At 40.1% G+C, this 23,711-nt stretch overlaps 1 protein-coding gene across 2 annotated transcripts in view; it reads left to right on the forward strand.

Annotated features, from left to right (window-relative positions):
• The window catches only part of RAI14 (retinoic acid induced 14), a 362,553-nt gene that overhangs the window by 35,777 nt on the left and 303,065 nt on the right, over positions 1-23,711 (forward strand). For both annotated transcript variants that reach the window (XM_069220646.1, XM_069220638.1), the window contains exon 2: positions 6,108-6,196. In XM_069220646.1, coding sequence (XP_069076747.1) covers positions 6,161-6,196 — 36 coding nt within the window. In that variant the 5' untranslated portion in view covers positions 6,108-6,160. The remainder of the gene's footprint in view (positions 1-6,107; positions 6,197-23,711) is intronic.

Genomic DNA, 23,711 nt, shown 5'->3' on the forward strand with positions numbered 1-23,711 from the left:
AGATGCCTCTTGTAGTTGTATGAAAAGATTTTCTCCAAATAAAAAGGAAATCTGATTTAATCACCATCCCATCATAGCAAGTATCATTGTCAGGTGGTGTAAGTATGTTGTGTGCCCTCAAGAAAGGCTCAATTGCCTTTAACCTCCATTCATTTTGTATGGCTGTTTACAATTAAGTCACATCTAGAGTAACAAACATTTAGTCAGGTTTCCAGTGGATTGACACTATTTAACCTAAAATCTTTTGTGTACCCGATGAAGGAGGTAAGTTTCTCGACAAAAGGTAGTAAAACTTAAGAAGGTAGAGGTGTGTTCAAAGAGACTCAAAATAAGAAGTATATTGGCTTTTAAACAATGCTTCTTTTCATAATGTGCATGCCTTCACTCTATAAAAATAATTCACAAACAAAACGAGCATTGGCAACGCCAAAAGGTCAGCAGCCAACGTCCAATATCTTGGCTTAATTCCACATTTTGGTGCCATACACATGCATAGTAAAACAATTACATTAAACATAGAGAACACTGTGTTCTTTTAACAAGAAGTTGATGTAAGTATGTTTTTTGTTTGGATGAAAAGGTACAACCGTAGCATTTTATTTATGACTGTGTCCCATTAAGTGCCTGCATTTATATCCACATAGTTTCACCCCTGCTTCAGACAGGCAATGAAACTTGACTGTATTCCCTGCTGTCTCATAATGCATGAAATATGGTACTATAAAGTAAACTGGCAATAAAGCACTGCTGGACTCATGCAGTCCTGCTATGCCATTTTCTTTCCTGCTCTTAACCCTAAAGTTATTCTTGCTCTGCATCTCCCTAACCCTTTGGTACCCCCTTGGCTCATCTTTTCTTCATGCAGACCCTTTGATCTCCAGACAGGTTTGGCAGTGTCTCAAGAACTATCGAATAACCATGGATTTCATGAGCACTTGCTTCTTGTACTCTTTTCCAATGCTGCAGAATCCCCGAATTGCAGAATACCAAGTTTTCCTAGTATTGATCCAGTATGGTGCATCTTCTCTCCATCACTACATTGCCTGTCTCTTTACCTCGCTGTTGTGGTTTCATTTTTAGGTCGAGCGTAAGCGTACAACCTCTTGTATACTTTTAAGTATAATTCTTCTGTGGACTTCCAGCTACTTCATTTGTTAGTTTCAGTGTAATTCAAAAATCCTTGCTTTCTAGTGGTCAGTCATGCTTCTTTGTCCCTCCTTCTTCTGTGTGGAAGCAGGGACCAACTATCTATAATTACACTTTGTCCTGTTTATCTGGTCTGTAGGGGACTTTATTTTTACTTTGTTTCTTGCTCCTGTCTAGGGAAGCTTCCCTTTTCATTTGCAGAGCATTCTTGTTCTTAGATTAGGTGTAAACAAGGCTATAAATCAGGCTGTTATCTTGGTCAGATTTGGTCTTTGTGTGCTCTCTGGACCCTCTCTCAGCTGCCTGGCTCCTGCCCTTCGTTGGCTCGGATTCTCTTTACCAAGTGTGTCTGCCTGTGGTTCTCAGGGCAGAGGATCGCTTGTAATTGCTTATAGCTTAGGCACCCAGCTCTACCAGGGGTCTGCAATCCTTAGAGACGTTGGCCACTTCTACTCTCATACTGGGATCCCACTTGCAGCTTCATCAGTGCACCTCAGTTCATTCACTCCAATCCCTCAGCTGTGCCAGTGCCAGAACCCCACACACGCTGTCTGCCAGAGGACCTCAGTTCTTGCATTCAGTACACTCTGCTGCTCCAGTACTGGGACCTAGGGTGCAGTTCCATCAGTGCACCTCTGTTCAGACATTCCAAGCCTCTCAGCTGTGCCTATGCCAGAACCCCACCCACGCTTTCTGCCAGAGCATCTCAGTTCTTATAGTCCGTACACATTGCTTATCCAGTACTGGGACCTCGGGCGCAGCTCCATCAGTGCACCTCCAGGGCTCAAAAAACCTTCTCGACCACTTGCTATGGCGAGTTTTATTTTATGAGATCGAGCTATTTTTAGATTCCACTGGACCCTTCTGGTGAGTGGACATAGAACAGGTTTTCCCTTCAGTTAGAAACTGATTTACCAATTAATATGTCTTTAAATCTTATTCTTGTCACATTTGCTGTGTGTTCAGACACAGAGTTCAAAAGTCAGTTTGTCTTCTTGCAATGCAAATAATTTTCCTTGTGGCTGCAGAGTTCCAGGATTTTGTAAGGTGAACCGTCTGACCTATGTGAAATGAAAGGCTTTTGGCATCAGGTTGTTCCTAACACACAACATTTATATAACGAAGTCAACTTTACAAACATTTCAAAATATATTTCAGTAGCTGTGAAACACCATTTCTTTTGTACTTCTTTATGATAAAAAATATTTTAATAGAATGAGAAAAAAGTCAGAAAACTTTACATGGTGATGTGCAACTGGTAAATGTTTTCTGAAACCCAATTTTCACAGATTATTGTTAATAGACTATTTAGTTTTATCACTAAAGCTGCAAGTTAGTTGGAAGATTTTTGGGCATTTCTTGGAAATTTACTATCTGTAAATGACAGTGCGCTACCACATCGTGCTTTAGTAATATATTTATTAAAAGTGAGTATTTAAACATAAACTGAGAAACACTCCTGCTATTAGTAAACTAAGAGGCAAGTCATGCATGGATCGTGTGTACCCCATATGTGGGCTAGATTTATTATACATGGAACAAACGTTTAGTGTATTTAATCAAACAAAATAGGATTTTTTTACAGCAGAAATGCTGAACTCACACATTTGAAGGTGCACTCATATGAGAAAATGAAGAAAAAGGTGACTAAAATTTGCCTAGTATCACACAATTTGAGACCTCTTTCCGGGTCAAGTACATTAGATTTAGGTTGAGTAGATTATTCAGGCTACTCAACCTGCAGGTCTAGTAACATTTTTATGATTTTTCGAGGCCTTGCACACTTCAAGCCCCTCAGCCGTGCATGTGGAAGAACCCCACAAAAGCTGTCGGGCAGAGTACCTCAGTTGTTACAGTCAGTCCAACTGCTGTTTCAGTACTGGGACCTCGGGCACAGCTCCATCAGTGCACCTCAGTTCACACACTCCAAGCCCCTCAGCCATGCCCATGCCAGAACCCCACACATGCTGTCTGCCAGATCACCTCAGTTTTTACAGTCAGTACACACTGCTGTTCCAGTACTGGGACATCGGGCGCAGCTCCATCAGTGCACCTCAGTTCTACCCCAGCGAGGTCACCTCCTTTCCTATACTCTGACCCCGCTCACATACAGTTGTGTTACAGCAGCTCAATTCTAATGTTCAACCCCACTGCCAGCCAATACTGAACTCAAAAGAGCAAACTACAGCTCTTTCTGTTATTCATGCACTGGGCTGGGACACAGCTCTGTCTATACCCCAAATCCTCCCCAGTATTGCTGTATTGGGGTCCACATAGGGTTCACAGGGGTGCACCTCCTGCTGTTCTGCAGTGCCCCGTGCTGTTCCAACCTCTGACTTCTGTTTGAGGATGTGGAGGAGCCAATTAAATCTATTCTTGGCTGCCATCTATATTTGGAAGGGTCTGTTCTTTCTCACTTTGTTCTTTCTTTTACTCTGTTTACTCTCAATGTTTTCTTTCTCCCCCACTTTTCTATTTCCAGCACCTAATATCTACATGTTAAGCTCCTTTCAACTGTTTATTTCTACTCCTCTCCCTTTTTATTTCCCTCTTCCGCTTCCTACCTCCTCTTTCAAAATCGCAAAAACTTAGTTATTTCTTTTCTTGTTTTGTTTCTTTTTTTTCTTCATCAGGTGTTAATTTTTTCATTATTTTTTCTCTTCCTTCCATTCTTTCTTTGTCTTTTTTATTTGCTCTTTCCTTTGACTCGGTATGCATCCTTTCACTTTTTTTTACATCTTTCTTCCTTTCTCTGGTGTTTTTCTTATCTGTCAATTCGTGTTTTACTATAAATCCCTCTTTTCCCATCTGTATGTGGAAGCCACCAGTTACTTGTTGGGACCCTAATTGTCAAAGTGGTTTTCCCATTCTGTGTCTGTGGGAAATGTGTCAGTGCATACATGCCCTGTTTCTTTCACTGCTTCTTTCTCTCAACATCTTTTTTTCTCCAGTGTTCATTTTTCTTTCTTTTCACAATTGTCATTATTTTTTCCTCTTTACCTTTTGTTTGCTAGCTTCCTTCCCTTTTTTCTTTTGTCTCAAATGTTTGCTCTATTTCTTCTCTGTTTTCATTTTCTCATTCTTTCTTTCCCTTCATTTTTTTACTTCTTTGCGACCCCTTCTCTTTTTTTCCTGTTGTCTGTTGTATTCCTTTTGCTTCTCTTTTTCTGCCTCATCTGCTTTCTCCCCTGAGGCCTATTTATCAGTGGAGCAACAAGTGCAATGGCACTAGGGCCCAGGAACCTTTGGACCTCACTCAACTCTAATTACTGCTCTATTTTCCTACCGAAATTCCAGTCAACCATTATCTTTTCTTTCTCCAGGGCCAATGACACCGTTACTATGCAACTTGTCCTCTCCATCTTTGCCCCCGACTCCCTCTTTCCTTTCACTCTCCAATCCGTCCCAAATGATATTTTTGTTATGGTGTTTTGAGCATTACACTCTAATGCCAAAAGTTTTTCTGATAAAGGTTTATATGCTAATTGTAAATGTTTTAAGATAGCGGAAGAAGGTAAATGGAAGTGCTTTAGTTAAATGCTGGGCCACTGGAATTATATGGCAGGAAAAGATGAAATTATGAGGCAGGGTTGACCAATTTATGTGGCAAGGGAAGTCCAGGTATGAATTTACAATGCTAATAGCTCTAACTCAAGAAAAAGCGAGACCTATTGCATTGCAAATGCTTGTTAAACTTGCTTCCTTCCTTTGTCACTGTTTTTTTTATCTTTCTCTTCCTCCTCCTTTCTCTTTATTGCTCTGGGTCAAAGTCTGATGATGAATACTAAGGGACTGATTTAGTTTGGCAGACTGATTACTCCATCACAAATGTTTGAGATATCCAATCTGGTATCCGATCTGCTGTATTACAAGTGCATTATATTCTAAGGCAGTTGTGAAAATGCAGATGGGATAGCCGATGCGTTGGTGTTGGAGTATCCCATCTGCCAAACATTAGATCCGGTCCTAAGTCTCAGTCACAAAAAATGAGTGTGGGTACCCACCACCTCCACAAATTATGGTCTTTACTCATTTAAACTACATGTTGTGTTAAGTAATGTAATGTGTTACTTTCATGCTTGTTCTAAGCTGTAGAAAGAAACATTTAAAATGTGTTTCTTGCCTTTTAATGCATTCTTCAGCCATTTATTTCATTCAGTTCTACACTAGAAGCATGGATTTGCATCTACAAAATTGGGTGTGTATTTATACTGAGAGCACCGAAGTATATTTGATTTAATTCTGGGTTAGGAACAGGGCCACTGAAATTATGAGATTTTGGAGGCTGCTGCCTTTTCCACATAATTGTGGACATGCCGCATAACCTGCACACTCCATCATCTTCTGTATCATCTGCAAATTACAACAAAAAATTTGTTTTTGCTCAATGGATTAGAAGGTTACTAAAATGCAACAACACTGTTGTTGACATTCAGTGGAAGGGCAACACAAAGGTTGACCTATCCTACTTATTGCTGGATTTGGGTGTTAAGTCGGTACTAATGCGGCGAAACCTTTGTACAGACGACATTAACAGTGTCAACGTGTGGAAAAAATGACTAATGACACAAAATGAGCCAGGTTACACAACATAACTTCCCTTTTGTAGCCGCATAACTTAGTCCACTTTGCAACATTCTTTGGTCCTCCACCGAAACACAATCCCAGTGGCCCTGGGTCGGAGGCCAGAGGGTTAGCCATTTTCAAGCTTGCCTGGTACTGAAGTGACAGCCCTGCCCCACACACATCTGCAACGGCCCTGCAGCTCAATGAGAGGAGCCCGGCTCGTAAAGACGAGCGTCTGAGTAAAACAGTTAAACATTTATAAGAAACCCACTTCACGAGAGGAATTCTGTTTAATTTATGCACATCTAATTGAAGCTTGGGCACTTTGAGAGACACAAGCTTGAACTCTCCGCACTGGTCGGCGATAACGTGCCCTTTCGTGTTTTTCTTTGCAGGCTGTAGATGCTGTATTTACTTCTGAGGCGGCGAGGACGTGAACGGGACGAGCATGAAGAGCTTAAAAGCAAAGTTCAGGAAAAGTGACGTAAGTACCGGTGACTCACCGTCTGGCTGACTCCTTTAAGGCGCGTGGTTTGCACTGTACTCCCCCGCGGTAGTAAGTAGGCAGGTTAATGAACTACAGGGCCTGCATGCATGCATGCAACCACCTCCTAGCCCGCTCTGGGTTTTGTGTCTGCAGAATGTTTACACCTGGCTTCCGGCAGGGCTGGAGGCCACAAGTGAGTGCTGTGCAGCCCTCTGAGGGGACAATCCGTGTCCTGTGGTTTGTTTCTGTACGTCCTGACATAGGACGTTGGCGGCTGGACGTTTCCCAAACCCTATGTCTTGGTGGTGGAGTCGAAAGCCAGAGGGAACACCTGGCAGCTGATTTCTTACAGGGCCTGACCCACAGGTCTCTTCTATTTGCCTTAAACCGAAATCTGTCCTATAAAATATAGCGTTTTAAATGTGTTTCTGCAGAAAAAATATATACTTAGCTGTTTATTAATTCTTCCCGGATGCTGAAACTGTAAGGGTGAATCGGTATTTTGAAGGGTCTGGACCCTCTCGCCCACAAACCCCTGGACCTCAGTTAAACATGGGTAGGCTCGTGTGAGCGTTAACAACAATATTAAAGTCTTAAACAATGTCTCATTCCCAAGAATGTCTGTGTCCTTGGCTTCCTATTGAAATATGTTGGACATTTTTTTGAAGTTATTTCGAGAAAGCACAGCGCTAGACATTTATTTTTGGTCTGTTTATCTAATAATTATGGCATAACATGCCAGGACGTTTCGGAGGCCATGCCCAAGGTATTTTTAGCGGGCTGCCATAAAAAAGAAATAAATGAGAGATTATTACATGTTTTTCCGAAGAACAAATTGCCTCTATTTTCCGGAGATTAACATTTGTAGACGGAAGGAAAATATATAAATAATGGGAAAATGTTTTACACAGACTATAAGGAGGTAAAAATAGTCAATATATTAGTGGTGCAGCAGACTTTTATTTTGGAAAGATGTGTGACGAAATATACGTTACAAGTAAAGCATGTTGTTCCAGGCCTCTGGTTGGAGAAAGGGAGATGTCGACGCAAAATAATTCATTTCTTGCTTTAAGTGCAATCCTAGACCTGGCAACCTTGGAATAACTTCCACAGTGTGGACTTGCACCGGGGAAGAGTTAAGGCCTTGACCAGGAAGGATCTCCCAAGACAATCTCAATCTCTCTCTCTCTCTCTCTCTCTCTCTCACACACACACACACCCACCCCCACCCGCAACCCCTCCCCCCTGCTATGTGGAAGGGTTTCCTGCTCACCTTACTCTTTTTACCTGTGTGATCATTTCTCTGCACCGGGTGGCTGCATAAGGAATGCCGACACCTTGTGACCCACAGTGGTGGATTGCAGGTATACAACTTCCTTTCATAAATATGGACATATTGGTGGACTGGAAATATAAGTTATTGTGGTGGATTTATCAAAACACTTGTTGCATAGTTTTAGTTAGGATTACTTTCCATTTTCGTTAGGACATTTGCTGATCATATTTTGCCTCTCGCCTAGGCAAATGCTGACCAAAGTATATCACGTCCAGGAATAATCCTCTGGAAACCTCATGTTCTTGCCTTGTGAAGCTTGGTGAACAATGTTGAAGAGTTACATTGGTTCAATTGCGTTCGTTTGTTTGCACGTTATCATTCCCGTCTATGAATGAAAGACATCATACATGTGAAAAAGCCTAAAACTGACTGCGTCAAGTTTTTCTGAATTTGACAAGTACCTAAATGCTTTAAAAATAGCTACTTATTTTTTCAGAAGAAAAGAGGTTTGGTTTTATCTTTGAGTTGGGGATGTGCAGAATAAATGAATACATTTCAGTGAATATGCAGAAAGTATGACTTGTATTTACAGAGCCGTGCAGAACTAAAAAGATAAGATGATACTAAGCCATAATTTATTACTGTTCACACTGATGGTCATATAGAAAGATATATACACAATGTGAATTATATATACAAACAAGACTCGTAAGTGGTTGATTTATGGTTTGTTGAACATTGCAAACTTTTTTTATTTTTATGCAGAGACACATTGCAATTTGTATGTAATTAGATCGTACAGTATATGTAAGAGTGTTATTGGAATTGAATATGGTTTCACCTACTGGGCATGGTTGAATTAGTATGACATTTAAGTTTCTTTCTTGACTCTCCATTGTGTCTTTTTTTAATTTGTCGAACTGCATGTCCCAGAATGCCTCATTATGGGCTCACTGTGGTAGTAGTATTTAATGACTATCGAAAAAGGGCTCACCAGCCATGAACAAGACTCTTTGGAGTTGAGACGTGTTGGTGTTTGTTGGCGTGGATTAAACACTGAATTTTTCAGGAAAAACGGAGTGCAGTGTTTTCTTTCCTTGGAATTATAATTTGAGGATGATTGGTCTACCTCCTACCACTAGCGCCGGAAGTTTGTGTGCACCATTTCTGATTTATGAACGATAAAAAAAAAAAAAAAGGTGTGTGTGTATATATATATCACCATAATCTCTCATATGTGGCACAGTATCACTTCACAAGCCACACGGAGGTCACAGATAATGGCAGCACACTCTGGTTCATTTCCACATTTTTATTTTACTTTTGTGCTCGACAGACTTTCATTTCCATGTCATTTTATATATATATATACAGGGAGTGCAGAATTATTAGGCAAGTTGTATTTTTGAGGATTAATTTTATTATTGAACAACATCCATGTTCTCAATGAACCCAAAAAACTCATTAATATCAAAGCTGAATATTTTTGGAAGTAGTTTTTTGTTTGTTTTTAGTTTTAGCTATGTTAGGGGGATATCTGTGTGTGCAGGTGACTATCACTGTGCATAATTATTAGGCAACTTAACAAAAAAATATATATACCCATTTCAATTATTTATTATTACCAGTGAAACCAATATAACATCTCAACATTCACAAATATACATTTCTGACATTCAAAAACAAAACAAAAACAAATCAGTGACCAATATAGCCACCTTTCTTTGCAAGGACACTCAAAAGCCTGCCATCCATGGATTCTGTCAGTGTTTTGATCTGTTCACCATCAACATTGCGTGCAGCAGCAACCACAGCCTCCCAGACACTGTTCAGAGAGGTGTACTGTTTTCCCTCCTTGTAAATCTCACATTTGATGATGGACCACAGGTTCTCAATGGGGTTCAGATCAGGTGAACAAGGAGGCCATGTCATTAGATTTCCTTCTTTTATACCCTTTCTTGCCAGCCACGCTGTGGAGTACTTGGACGCGTGTGATGGAGCATTGTCCTGCATGAAAATCATGTTTTTCTTGAAGGATGCAGACTTCTTCCTGTACCACTGCTTGAAGAAGGTGTCTTCCAGGAACTGGCAGTAGGACTGGGAGTTGAGCTTGACTCCATCCTCAACCCGAAAAGGCCCCACAAGCTCATCTTTGATGATACCAGCCCAAACCAGTACTCCACCTTCACCTTGCTGGCGTCTGAGTCGGACTGGAGCTCTCTGCCCTTTACCAATCCAGCCACGGGCCCATCCATCTGGCCCATCAAGACTCACTCTCATTTCATCAGTCCATAAAACCTTAGAAAAATCAGTCTTGAGATATTTCTTGGCCCAGTCTTGACGTTTCAGCTTGTGTGTCTTGTTCAGTGGTGGTCGTCTTTCAGCCTTTCTTTCCTTGGCCATGTCTCTGAGTATTGCACACCTTGTGCTTTTGGGCACTCCAGTGATGTTGCAGCTCTGAAATATGGCCAAACTGGTGGCAAGTGGCATCGTGGCAGCTGCACGCTTGACTTTTCTCAGTTCATGGGCAGTTATTTTGCGCCTTGGTTTTTCCACACGCTTCTTGCGACCCTGTTGACTATTTTGAATGAAACGCTTGATTGTTCGATGATCACGCTTCAGAAGCTTTGCAATTTTAAGAGTGCTGCATCCCTCTGCAAGATATCTCACTATTTTTGACTTTTCTGAGCCTGTCAAGTCCTTCTTTTGACCCATTTTGCCAAAGGAAAGGAAGTTGCCTAATAATTATGCACACCTGATATAGGGTGTTGATGTCATTAGACCACACCCCTTCTCATTACAGAGATGCACATCACCTAATATGCTTAATTGGTAGTAGGCTTTCGAGCCTATACAGCTTGGAGTAAGACAACATGCATAAAGAGGATGATGTGGTCAAAATACTCATTTGCCTAATAATTCTGCACTCCCTGTATATATATATATATATATATAATCGCCTGGAGTTGGCTGCAGGGCCTGCTGTCTTCTCTAAATTTATTCTCGGCTAAGTGTGGAGGGGTACTTCTGGGTCCTCCTCATAAGTATGTGCAGGGTCAGAGTGTCCATTAACTGCCCTTTATATCCTTTTTGAAAACGTTTTGAAGGCACAGGGGCCGAGTCCTGTAATGGCATTTGCATAATTTTTTTCATACTTGCCGCCAGCCATTCAGATTGTGCAGTCCACATGAAAGAAAAAGCTTTCTCCGCCAATCAGAAGGCCCTATTTTTTGGCGCTGTGGCACTCCAGCAGAACCAACCGCCCCAATATTTCTAAACTTTTAAACCCTTCATTCCTAACCCTTGCCCTTCTTTCAATGCTAATTTCTCTAAAACGGCTAAATAAATTGTCACCAAATCACAAAAAAACACTTTCTGGGTAAATTTCAAACTTTTAGCCAAATTTGGTGTAATTCCATTCAGCCTTTTTTTTAATAGGAGAGCAACTTTTTGTATGGGACTTAACATGGGGGATCAACATTAAGATTTATTGGCGCAAAACATACACGGAGAGCTAGAGATATGCTGGATCCAATACACTTTTTAACACCGTTATTGAGTGTGGAGGAGGGCCATGCCTGAAGGTGTGGCGTTTAGTGGCTAATGGTACTCTCCTCAACAATAGTAATAAAAAACTTATAACACGCTGCAGATCTGGAGATATAATTTATTGCATTTTGTTCTTTCTAATCCCTGCAGTCAGATACAGCTTTTAGTAAATAGGCTTTATGAGTATGGTCCTAGTTATTCTTACCTCAATAACATATTGTGACATGGAATCTGCGAAACAGCAGTTTTGAAGTGAATTAGGCTGCACAATGGCAATACTATCAAATTTGATAACCTGGTCTTTGCTATCTAGTAAGAGTGTGAATGCACATGTATTATTACAGTTGTTCGAAATAACATGTTTTGTTGGTTCACACGTATTTTCACTGCAGTATCGAATGTTCCTGTTTGAACATTTACCTCTCTTTGACTAAAATTCCTCTAATGTAAAGCTTGTCTTGGTAAATGTTCAAGAAATTGATTGTAGGCGTTCTTGATTATCTATTTCAGCAATGGAGCAGTCCTGTTTTGTGAGAGAAAACATTTGCATGTATTGTAATTTGTAATCTAATTCCCCAAGCATGAGCTCAAGGCAGACAAGTTTCAAATCAATTTTGTGCTTTCTTGTTACGTTTCAAATAGTGACTGGAGCAAATAATTCCGGAATGGATATGTATTATAGTTCAATGATTGTCTGTCACCACCCATTTCCAGCTGTTACAATGTGAAGTTGGGAATATTTGAAACAGAAGGATTTTTGTTATTTTACTCTGGGTGGTTTAATTTTGTTGGTGTCTCGTGGTTTGGACTGCACTTTTAGGGTCGAGCGCACAAGCGCTCTGGCCCCTGTTGTAATCTGTCTGTGGGCTTTTAACCATGCCCATGTCACGCCCATCACTTTCGTTGGTTACTGGGCTTGCCTTTTAAAATTCTTTTAATTTAATTTGTGAAAGGCATACATACATCATGCCTTTTCCTGTGTTTATCCCTCCTCGAGAGCACCGGCTAGCTACTGAAAACATACGAGGCTCCATATTTTCTGCATGGCTTATGGACTACTTTTTCTTTTTATTTCTCATACAGCACGATCTCGCTGGGTAGTAGTGAAGCACTTTGCATGACGTCAACCCTGTTACATGGATAATTGCACTTTTGCCGTATACATCGATAAATTAACTTTTGCTGATATGTTTGATTGCGAGCGAACTTCTGTTTCCTTTTGTGTGTCTCCTTCACGCTCATGGTGGCCGTCAGCTTGCTTATGTGAAACTGTTTTACTTTTTCTTTTCAGTTTACGTGGCAAGAAAAATCCAGTTATGAGTTTCAACGCTAATAGCTCTAACTCGAGCAAATGCGAGACCTATTGTATTGCAAATGCTTGTTCATATTAGGTCCCCAAAAATCTGAATGGATTACCCGATGGTGAATTCTTGTGCTATACAGCTAGTTAGTCTCCTCTTTCAAGAGGGCCGTGATTGTTCCACTCAGTTTTGATGGATTTTTATATTTGTAAAGCTAGTCGAGTGATTGTGACTGTGTATTGTAACTGTTGTCATTAGGTTTATTATGAATGCTAAAATCCGAGTACACTTATTGGTAGTGGCCAAAAATATGTGTTTTTCTCCTACTGATGTCAGCTTTGTGTTCTGATGCTACTCCTCTTTGAATGTACTTGTAGCTATTAGGAAGTGGTCAGAATTCCATTTAAATATTTATGTAGTTCTCACACTAATAAGTCCTACATGGACTTGGAGACAGACACTGCCTGGCGAATGTGATTTTGTATTCTTCAGCAGACCTGGCATGCACTGATAGGATTATAACTAAAAGGAGGCCATCTGTGCATGCATGAGCACTGTGCCATGTATGTTGGTCTAAACTGATTACGTACTTTGGTTTTAATGTTACTTATCATTTTACTGAAAAATGTTGTTTCCTATCTACAAAAACGTTTTGAATTAGAGTGATAGTGTTTGACAAACTAGCACGTGGGGGTTTTAAGTTAAAGTTAAAAGTTAATGGATGCAACCTTATTTTGTCTGATTCAGAAAAATGTGGAAAAAAGTTTTAAAAATGTTCTCTTATGTCTTCTCTTTCATTCATTTTGAGTTTTGTTCTTTTATGGGATTTGAGAGGACTGCCAGAAGTAATTCAGGAAATTATGTCAATTGTAAGGAATAAACCACCTCGTTCTGCTATGGCATTCGCACTTTAGTGTAGCTCTCTGTCACAGAATGATACACCTCCAAAACCTGCCTTTTGTCCAATGCATTTTAATGGGATGTTCAGGCAATAGTAACTTCCCATGTCGATTTAATTCCAGTTTAACCACTTAAGAGCTAGACTAGCATCTGCTGCATCCATCCCGGAGAACACCATAGGCATTGCATATCAGTTCATTAGCCTTTAGGATTTGGTCCGCCTTTGACAGGAACAATCATTTTAATACTAACCGTAGATTTGCCTATTAAACCCTATGTTCCCCAAAAAAATAAAAATTAATCTCTCTCTCTCAAACCTTGTTTTAATAACTCAGCGATTTTCCCCCACTTTTCTTCAAACTATATCACAAATCTCTGTGTGATATTATTACAGTGTCTGGTATTTCCGTTCATCATTATGCAGATAACACCCAGCTTTATTTTAAGGTTTCTTATCCAGGAAACATTGGGCTGCTAACTTCAGCCGAGGCCAACATACAGTTCTGGTTGACTGTATAGAACTCTAAATTCAATCAGAACGGAATTTCAACGTACTTTGCTTCTTTCTTCTTCCACAAAAGTCCACAAAAAGCTGGAATCCACCAATATTCTAGATCAATGGTTCTTAAGCTTTTGACTGACTTTTAAGAACCCCCATTTAATCATTAGTAGAATCCAGGGGCCCCCACTGAATCATTAGTGGAATCCATGGACCCCACTGAGTCATATTTAGAATCCTGGGACCCCCAGCCTAAGCAATTAGGATGATTTGAACCACAAAACAGTACATAAAAATGCAGAAACAACCATCAATCAAACAAATACACACAATGAATTATTCAATTATTTAATTAAATTCCCAACAAGTATATAAAAAAAATCAAAACGTTTAATGAGAATGTTGGCGCTTTTCTAAATTCAGTTCGCCATACTATAGTCGGTTTGATGTACTTGTACTGCTCCCACAAATCAATCTGAAGATACCAACTTAATTTTTAATCTCAAATTTCTTCATATTTACAGAACGTTTTAATATTTTCAATTTTGCTACTTTATATACACTTTATTCTGATATTATTCTTTAGTTTTATAAGAAGTCCCTGGACCTCCCCCCCAGCTTAGTAGGCATCACAGACTGTCAGGGGTCCCCTGACCACAGGTTAAGAACCATTGTCTAGACTGTATCCTAGCAATATTAAAAGTGTTAAATCTTAGTTTTGCTCTTGACAACCGAGTGGACCTCCATATACACATCAAAAGCTTTGATAACAATGTGCAGCAGCAGTTTAGACTTATCAGGATTAAACCTTACCTTTCTGAAAAGGAGCACAAAGATGTAGTCCAAACCATGGCTGTCTCTAGAGTAGACTATTAGAATGCCATTCTTTCTGGTATCATCAAAACTCATCTCATAGTCTCCACTCAATAAGGCTTTATCTGATATTGACTCAACTGTATTGACCATACTACCACAGTCATGCACATCCTATACAGTTGGCTTCATATTCAGGGCAGATCCACATTTAAGTTTCCATGTCTAGTACACAAAATCCTGCACTCTACTCATTTTTACTACCAGACCAAGAAGCTGACACACTCACGCACCTCTCTCAAAGGTTGTATTTGTGACACCTCTTACTCAACATGTTAGTCTAGAGAAAAATGCACCCTAACCCAGTCTTTCTCGGGCTGTGCTCCATAAGGTTTGGTTTCTTGAAGTCTTGGGTCTAGAAACTCAACAGCTTTATTATTGCATTATTTATTTGTATACATATTTGTGGTACTTTGTTCTTAGTAGATCTTTTTGTAGTATAGTTCCTCAGTTATTCGGCCATCATTTTTTGTAATCACTGTTGATGGTACTATGTAAAGCACTCATGCTTACTGGCCTTGTATGTGCTATATAAAAACTATAAAAGATGATCATAACTAAGAATTTAAAATGACTCCTGGATCTTGAGAATTGCGGACCTGACTCTTAGGCATTTTTTGTTTTATGTAAAGAGGTATGCATGGCATTAAGGACGGTGGTAGATAAAGTAGCTTTTACTAAGTGTATCATTTACGGCTTTTGAATATGTTCTGGATTAAATGTACCTGAACAGTTGAGGTTCCTTTCTGAATCTGAGAATAGGGCGATTATCTGCTTGCCGGGTATTGTGTTTCACATTTCTTTTGAGGTTGATATCGTTATTCATTTGAAAACACTATGATAACTTAGGGCCATTGATGTATGGTTTAACTGACCCAGCTCTGCAGGAAGTGGGTATCTAGTTCTGTTTTAAGTGTCTGAACCAAATATCATCAGGTGTCTCTTAGGTCCTCACCATGAGAGCTGGAGTATTCTATAGAGATAAAATTGGCTGAAAAAATAACACCACCACAGTGTTTGATTTCTGCCTGATACAGTATTATCTCCCTATTTTAAACTCCACTGGTTGTAATGGGTAATAACATGGTTATCCTGAACAGCAAAACCCAGACTATTTTAGCTTTTCCCTACACACATTTCACTGATGAATTTTCCTGACGAAATTTGTTTAAGGAGAAAATCCTGAGTCTTTTTGAAGGCTTCACACTTTTTATGGTATGAATGCAGCAGCAAACGTGATTACCGGGACACCTGAATTGAGGGTTTCAGATGCTAAAGTGGCCGCTATGGAGAGTCCAGACTTAGCCATTGAATGTACGTAACAATCCTAATTAAATGTAATAACCAACCATGCCAATAGAACAGTCTTGTTAGGAAAAAAAAAATCATTACCAATTCTTCAAAAATATACTTAGAGTTGGCTTTGACTGCGTCCGGAGGACTACTGCTCTCTCCCATCCTACCGTTTTCTGCTTGGTGTATCATTTCACCTGCTACGGAAGTGCTTGTACAGCAATGCTTGAGGAATTTTGTATATCTCAAAAGTACACTGTATCATCACACATTATATTATTTATCTCATAAATGCATTGTATATAGAAAGCAACCTTTTTTTTCACTGCAACAAGCTCTTTTAATGTTTGTCATTGGTAAATGCACATATTCTCCTGGTAATGTTCAAATGAGGCAATAGATTAAAATTAGTCAGTGGCTTGTTTTGCGTGTGTTGTTAATTGACTATCACTTTAAGATTGTGATTGTTTGCTGTCATAAGGAACAATCTGATCCTTAGAAAATTTAATTTCTGTGCGTAAAAGAAAGGAGAACTTGTACTGTTCTTATCTGAGCCCCAGTCACCATGTCACATGCCTCAAGATAGCCGGTATCATGTGCGAACAATTCATATGAGCATGTTTGACAGAGTGGAGCATTATTGAAGAGATCCCCGTTGCATTCCTCTTTCCAACTTCTAGTAAGACAGTTAATGTATTCATATTTATGCTATATTTTATGTTGTTATGGTATCGTAATTGGCACCACAATGGAATGGAAAGTTAGTTTTTAGTAACAGAAATACTTAAGTGAGCATAGTACTTTTTAACTTTCTTTCAAAGTGCTTGGGACAAGCTCCCTATCCTCCCTCATTTTCTAAACTTCCCCTGATTGGAGAGCACAGGCCTAGGTTTTTCGGGTCAAAACTTACCTTTAAGATCCACCGATAGTGCAGCCTCTTGGACTGCCACCTCATACATATGTGTGCTGAATGAGGGCCTTCCTATACCACCATTCACCAGGCCGATCCATTTGCATTTTCATTCTTTCCCCCTTTTTGAAGCATAGACTGTTACAAGGATGTCCCAATAGCCTCATGTCCCTCTAGAAGGAGAAGTGTTACAGAACGACCTTGAGAGGTAAGTTTCAATTCTGGTGTAAAACAGGTAGTTCCTGGCAATGGTCCATATCTTCTGACCACATCTTGATCTGGTAAACGGGAAATGAGTATGTGCCATAATTTCAGGGTCTTCTCTAGGGCCTCATACTCTGATGTCATGCAGTGACGAATCTTGACATTGTGAACCTTTCTAAAGACAATGATCACTTTCCAAGTTTATGTGTACGTCATGGCGCAGTTCCCATCCTCAGTATTATTGCTCACATTCTCACTTGCTCGCCTTTTTATCCAGTTTGCAGCTGGTTTCCTTTTAGAACACTTTGGAGTAAGATAGTAGACCACTACTATTGGGTTAAGAGTGGCAATTCTGTATGGCACACAATGGTTCTCTTGTTGATTTTCCTCACCTTTCATTCCTGTTCCAAGTTCTGACCATGGGCAGGTGTTTTGTGCACGTTATGTCAGATCTCCATGGCTACTGACCTATGGTCGAGAACTCGGACATACAGCTTTTGCTATGCAGAATGCTAGATAACTTTTTACAAATGAATGTCTGTTTTACTATTAGCCAGATATGATAAATGAAGTACGATTTAGTTATACCTGATATGTGCATTAGTGTTGCCCACCAATTCATTTTTCTTCACTAAGAGCAATGCAATGGGCTCTTTGGGCAATGGGCCCTTTATCTGAGTATACAGCTTATGTGTTTCATGCTATTGTACAAATCACGCATCCTGATCATCAGAAGCCTCTCTTCCTGTGCATCCTAGTGTAAATAGCTACAAACAGAGCATTGTGCCAGACAGGACTGAGCATAAACTCCAAGGATATTTGGCTTTCACCCCAGCATAGCCTGATGCAGTCATGGGCTGTGTCAGGCTGGGCTGCTCCTTGCCTTGGTTAGGGTTGCAGGCTATGCATCTCATCTCCCATTGTGGCAGATGTTCTAGCTATTAGCACTAGGCAATATAGGTAGAAATATATTTAAAGTCGAATAGTCACTTATGCAAATTTTGTTATATTAAATTAATACTTTTTCTAGCGCCCAGAATGATCTGAGGCTAGGGATCACAGTGGATATGAGAAGGCCACAGCAGAGTATCATGTACATTTACACAGCTGCGAGCTGTATCCACTTGCTTAGAGATTGCTTTAAACCTGAGATAGATAGTGATATGACTAAACCATCTGCTCCATGAAGGGGCTTGCCAGTCCTATAATGGCTCATGGTATCCTACCCATTTTTCTGATGTGGACTAAAAATGAGTTCATCAGTTGGTTTTCTTTCCAAGGTACTGGTGTGCCACTGAGGACAACTGCCTTCTGTTGTTCTCATATTTTTGTCTTGTGATTCAAATAAAAAAAATAAGTCAAAAAAGGTCTATGGTAGTTGATAGTTTCTTAGAGGGTTAAGCATCTTGAAAGAACTATTGTTTTACTAGTCTTAGTTAGCACACTCATTCTTGATTGTTATCGATTGAGAGTAGGCTGGTGAAAACAAGGTTTCCAATTCACACTCGACTGTGATGATCTTGAGGCTCGAGGTCTAATTAATTCAATAGTAATATTAAGTCTTCTACATTGAATAAACAAAGTGCGTAGACATTTATTCCTTCTGAGTTACTGCCTGGATTCTTCCGGCTAAATAAAGACTTCCTTGATGCTGGCTAAGCTCAGACCAAACTTGCCTATGTTTTTCACCCTTTAGTTGGTCTGATATCTAAGTCCAGACATTTTCCACTGCTCACTACTTCAAAAGTAAGTTGGTACTGTAGGCCGTATCTCTACAAAGTTTCACAAACTCTCAACTTAATGTTGGTATCTACATCTAAATTACTTATCATGCGCCATGGCACCGCTGAAGCATCACATTGCTCATTGTTTGTGCAGTACCATCGGGCATCTTTCCGCCTCCATCCCTCCGGAGAGTCACAGAATGGCGCAGAAGCATGGCATGCAGCACTATTAAAAACATTAGATTAAGGTAACAGAATGTAAATAGGCCCTGATAATCAGTGTAAATGACTGCTATAGGCACTAAAATTTGAATAGCAGAAGAAACAAAAAAAAACAACAACAAAATAAGTGGAGAGCAAAGAATAGGGAGGCGTCTACCAACTCTGCTCAATCCGGTATCTATATGCATACTATGACTTCCATCCAACATCAGAAATAAACATTTTCTTCTAACTCCACAGTGAGAGTTTGTGGGTTGTTGGGAGCGAAGATACATTGCTCTCTTTTGCCCACATCTGTTATTTTTCTTGCCCTATGGCAGTCATGCCTGAACCTGGTATTACTCTTTTCTTCTTTGTGCAGTGTTATCTGAACGAACAAACATGCCCAGTGCGCCTGAGTTTTTATTTCATATTATAGTATGAAATAAGACATTTTCCAGATCCTGTCTCTACTTAGCTATTGTGCGCTTCTCATTCATTTAATCCCTAAATGCCAATGTCTTAGTCTGTGGGCAGCCAAAGTATGAATTAACACAAATGTTTAGAAATGCAGTTCATATCAGAAGGATAGAAATCTCCGATCATGAAAAGGCATAATCTTACTCATAAAATGCACATCTTAAAATGGAGCCACTGTATTGTTACACAGTCTGCCAGTGTTTAGCAATAATGTGCTTGCTGCTGGGGAACGTGGTCTCATTTAATTTTCAAGAATATGTTGAGACAACCCTTTGTCTAGATAAAGTTCAGTGGCATGGGCTGCCAGGGTCTGTGTTGGCATCAATATGTCATTGGCTGAGAGAAGCTGATGGTGTGTCATCAAGACTCTAATTTTGTTCACCTAGTTAGCTACTTTTGTTGTGTCTTTGGCCATATCTTCTCTTTGGACCACCTAGAAGAGATTGGGGGAGTCAGCAATGGCATTGCTTGCTTCCCTCCCGACTTAGAGTATAAAAGTGTTTTATCTCTTGCCATTATTCCGTGAATTTTCAAACTGTAGGCTATTGTCCCTTCTGGAGCAAGGTCTGACATCTCCCTCTTGTGCCTTCCTACTTTTTCTTAGGCAAAAAAAACCAATGTGAAGTATTCTTTGTCCTTACCTCAGTCCTGCTGATAATTTTTCCTGACTCATCAGATGATTTCTTATTGCAGGAAAAAATAAAACTCTGTGTGTATTTGCCTCTGTTAACCTCTTTCTTTGCACGTTCCCTTCCCTCCTCTTTTTTTAGCTCTTTGGTTTCCCTTTCTCCCACACTGTACTCGCCATAAAGCGCTTTAACACCTCGTCCGGGTTATTAAGCGGTATATAAATGCACTTATAATTACAATCTCTCTCACTTGCATTCGTTCTCTCTACTGTTCTTAACTGCTTTTTCTAGTACCCCATCTCCCTTCTCTATATACCTCATTTTCTTTCTTCTCTTTCTGTTTTACCATCCGTCCTCCTTGTGCTCGTCCTTTCTACATGTCTATATTTCATTTTCTACTTCGCTATCAACTACTCTACCTATAGTAGACACTGTTCTTTTTACATCCAGCTTAAGAATGCTTCAGCCTTCAAGATCACAGTGACTGATGCAGGATAAAATAAAAGTGAAATATATGGAAATGGCAGATAGTAACTAATTAGGTCGAGCATACAAGTGCTTTGACCTGTTGTAAGTATTGTGGGCTTTTAACCACGCCCACCAAACACCCGTCACCCACACTCGTTTGTGGGCTTGCCTTTCAAAATTCCTTTGTTATCATTGGTAAATGCTTTATGTTTGTCCCTCCTAGGGGTTATTTTGTTACCGCCTTGCAGACTGTCCCTGTTACATGGATAATTGCACAATTGCCGATATGTTTGACTGTGAGTGAACTTCTTTTTCCTTTTGTTCTTGCCTTCACTCTCATGCTCATGGCGGCCATGGCACTCTGAATCGGCTTGCTTATGTCAAATAATGTTTTACTTTTCATTTTCAATTTATGTGGCAAGAAAAGTCCAGTTAGGATTTTACAAATCCAATACCTCTAACTGGAGCAAATTCGAGACCCATTGCATTGAAAATGCTTATTTTTAGTTGCTACATCTCTGCCATCCCCATCCAAAAATGCTGTCTGAGTGCAACATTTCTGAAAAAAACTGAGCAAGCTAACAAAGGCCTGCTCATCACTGGGGTAAATCCATAGTGCATTTGTATATATGGGTGCTTGAATACACCCTTATTTAGGGAGCTGCCTATTTTGGTTTTGGTTATATTGTGTCTATTTTTGTGTCAAAGATGCTGCTCTTTAGTTCTTAATGTGTGTTTTGACATTTCTCATCTTTACCTAAAAGCTTTGGTTCGATTTTTTTAATCCCTAGTAATACATGTTGGCAGTATGTTCTCCAGGCTTAGTCCTATGTTTTAAGCCAATTTCCACCCTTTTTGGAATTCACTAAATTCCATGATAGTCCTAGAATTTCCAAGCACAAAATGTTAAAATGTAGTATTTCCTTTTGGTCTAGAATTCCTCTTTAGTTAATCATGTGGAAGATTGTATTTGCACTTATTTCATTTTTAGTTTGTACGGCCACATACGTTGTACCATTAATAAAACTTTTTCTTTACAACTCCCCCAAAACATATGGAAGTGGTTTGGCTCCACCCCCTTTTCGCCCTTTCCTTTGATACGCTTTACAGGTGGGAAATTACCTGCAAGGAATATGTGAATACCAGTAAATTTACAGATGTATGGGTGTTCAGTTACTTCTGTACGGTGCCCTAAAACATCCAGATTACCACCCTTTCTCCTGCATATACAAAGACAAACTTTTGTTCTGGGAATCAGTATGTGGAATTTGCATTCACAAACAGGTCATTAGCCAAACCTAAGTGGAACATAGGTGAAAAATACATTTGTCATTAAGGTCGCTACCAGTTCCTTTCTTCAGTCACATAACTTCTCCGCAGTTTTCCTACATCTAAAAGCACACTACCAGCATTTCTCACTAACGTTTCAGTGGTTTAATGGCATAGCACCTACATTTCACAGTTGGGCCATATTCGTCTAATGGGATATATTCACCACTTCTCAGCAAGACACTTGCGGCCTTATGTACAAAGTCATTTTGCTGTCCTGAAGCCTGTGATTAGCAAAACCACATGGTTTAGGATCACAAAATGGCTTTTTATTATGTATTAAACATATTTTGCAATTTGGTGACAGGTTACCAAATCGCAAAACACGTTTGGAAACCCATTGCAGATGTCGGTTTAGAATTGGTGAGTTTAGGGCATCCCTTTCAAATAGCGATTTATTAAGGTACATACCAATGTTTTGCAATTGAAATCTGATCGTAGTAACACATTTGCAAATGTTGGGGAGTGGGCAGTGGTCCATGGGACTGCTACCATTCCTCAAACAAATAAACAAAAGGACTTTTCTTTTTAAACACAGCTCTATTTCCTGTAAATTTTTACAGTTGAATCAAGCAATGATATAGGACATTAAAAGCTTGGTTGATTACTGTTCTCCTTTGGGTCGTGATTATGGGATGGCATTGATGATGACCGCATTGATTATGTTTAAGTGGGGGCCATAGTGATATATTATCCTTAAAAACATCAATTGGCACTCCGTTGGGTCCAGGGCTTTGCCTGATGAGCTGTTCATAATTGCCATACTCCCTTCTTTCTTCTCTATTGAGAGAATAAGGGCTAGAGCTTCTCGGAGGCGTGCAAATCAGGTGCTACATAAGCAGGTTTGAAAACGTTTTCAAAATGTTCACCCCACTTAATGGCAGTAGTAAGGCTCTCCAGCTTGGGTGAATCAGAGTTATTAAAGTACAAGGAAATCAACACTCTTTAAAAAGTGGCACTACCTTTCCCTTCCAGGGGATCCTTATCAATAGTCGTAAGCACTGAATACGGTTGTGTGGCAGAACCACGCATACCATTACCATGCATGCACTTACTCCACGGTCATTGCAACAACGCAACACTACCACGCATTTCTTAACAACGACAATTTTTACCACAAATATTCCTTTACCATGTATGCCTTTACAATGAAAATTTCGTTGGAACGCCATGGAGTAAGGTTCCGGTTGGAGTTGAGAGGTAGGAAGTCAAAGAAAATACTGGTTTGCTTGCTGTCAATGTCGAAGACATCGGTGCACACCTTCAGTTCGACATCCAAGACCGCATCGCCGGTGCGGCACCATCCTTCAAGACATCCCATGACGTTGAGGCACGTCACCAGCGTGACGTCAGCCGTTGACGTCAAGGCACTCATCAATGTCCACGCACCACACAGCGCAAAGGTCAACATCGATGGTTTGATGTCATGCTGAGCATGCAACGTCGAAATATACATCACCGTCAAATCATTCTGCTCTTCCAGCACTGATGTCGAGGACGCAGTTGATGTTCCGGTCAAAAAACAAGTTGACTGGGAAACAGGTACCAGTGTCAGTGATAGTATCAGCACATCTAACTCCTTCAAGGTACAGCTCTCAGTCACCAGAACACCTTTATTCAGGATATAAGGACAGCTTGAGGAAAAGGCCAGTGCCTGATACATCTGACTCGGAATATTCGCAGACATATTCGCCTTCCAGGCCTCACACACCATCTCCAAAAAAGACGCCTTCACCTCGTCTTTCACCAAGTACTGTCTCCATGCCACCTACTCCTAGTCCAAAAGTAATGCAATGTAAAAGGCAATGATCCAGAAATTAGGAGCGGTTCCAAAAGAGATCAAGGCATAGCACAAGATCTAGAAGCCAAAGGTGTT

Source organism: Pleurodeles waltl, chromosome 1_1 (assembly GCF_031143425.1).
Source record: "Pleurodeles waltl isolate 20211129_DDA chromosome 1_1, aPleWal1.hap1.20221129, whole genome shotgun sequence".
Taxonomy (NCBI): Eukaryota; Metazoa; Chordata; class Amphibia; order Caudata; family Salamandridae; genus Pleurodeles; species Pleurodeles waltl.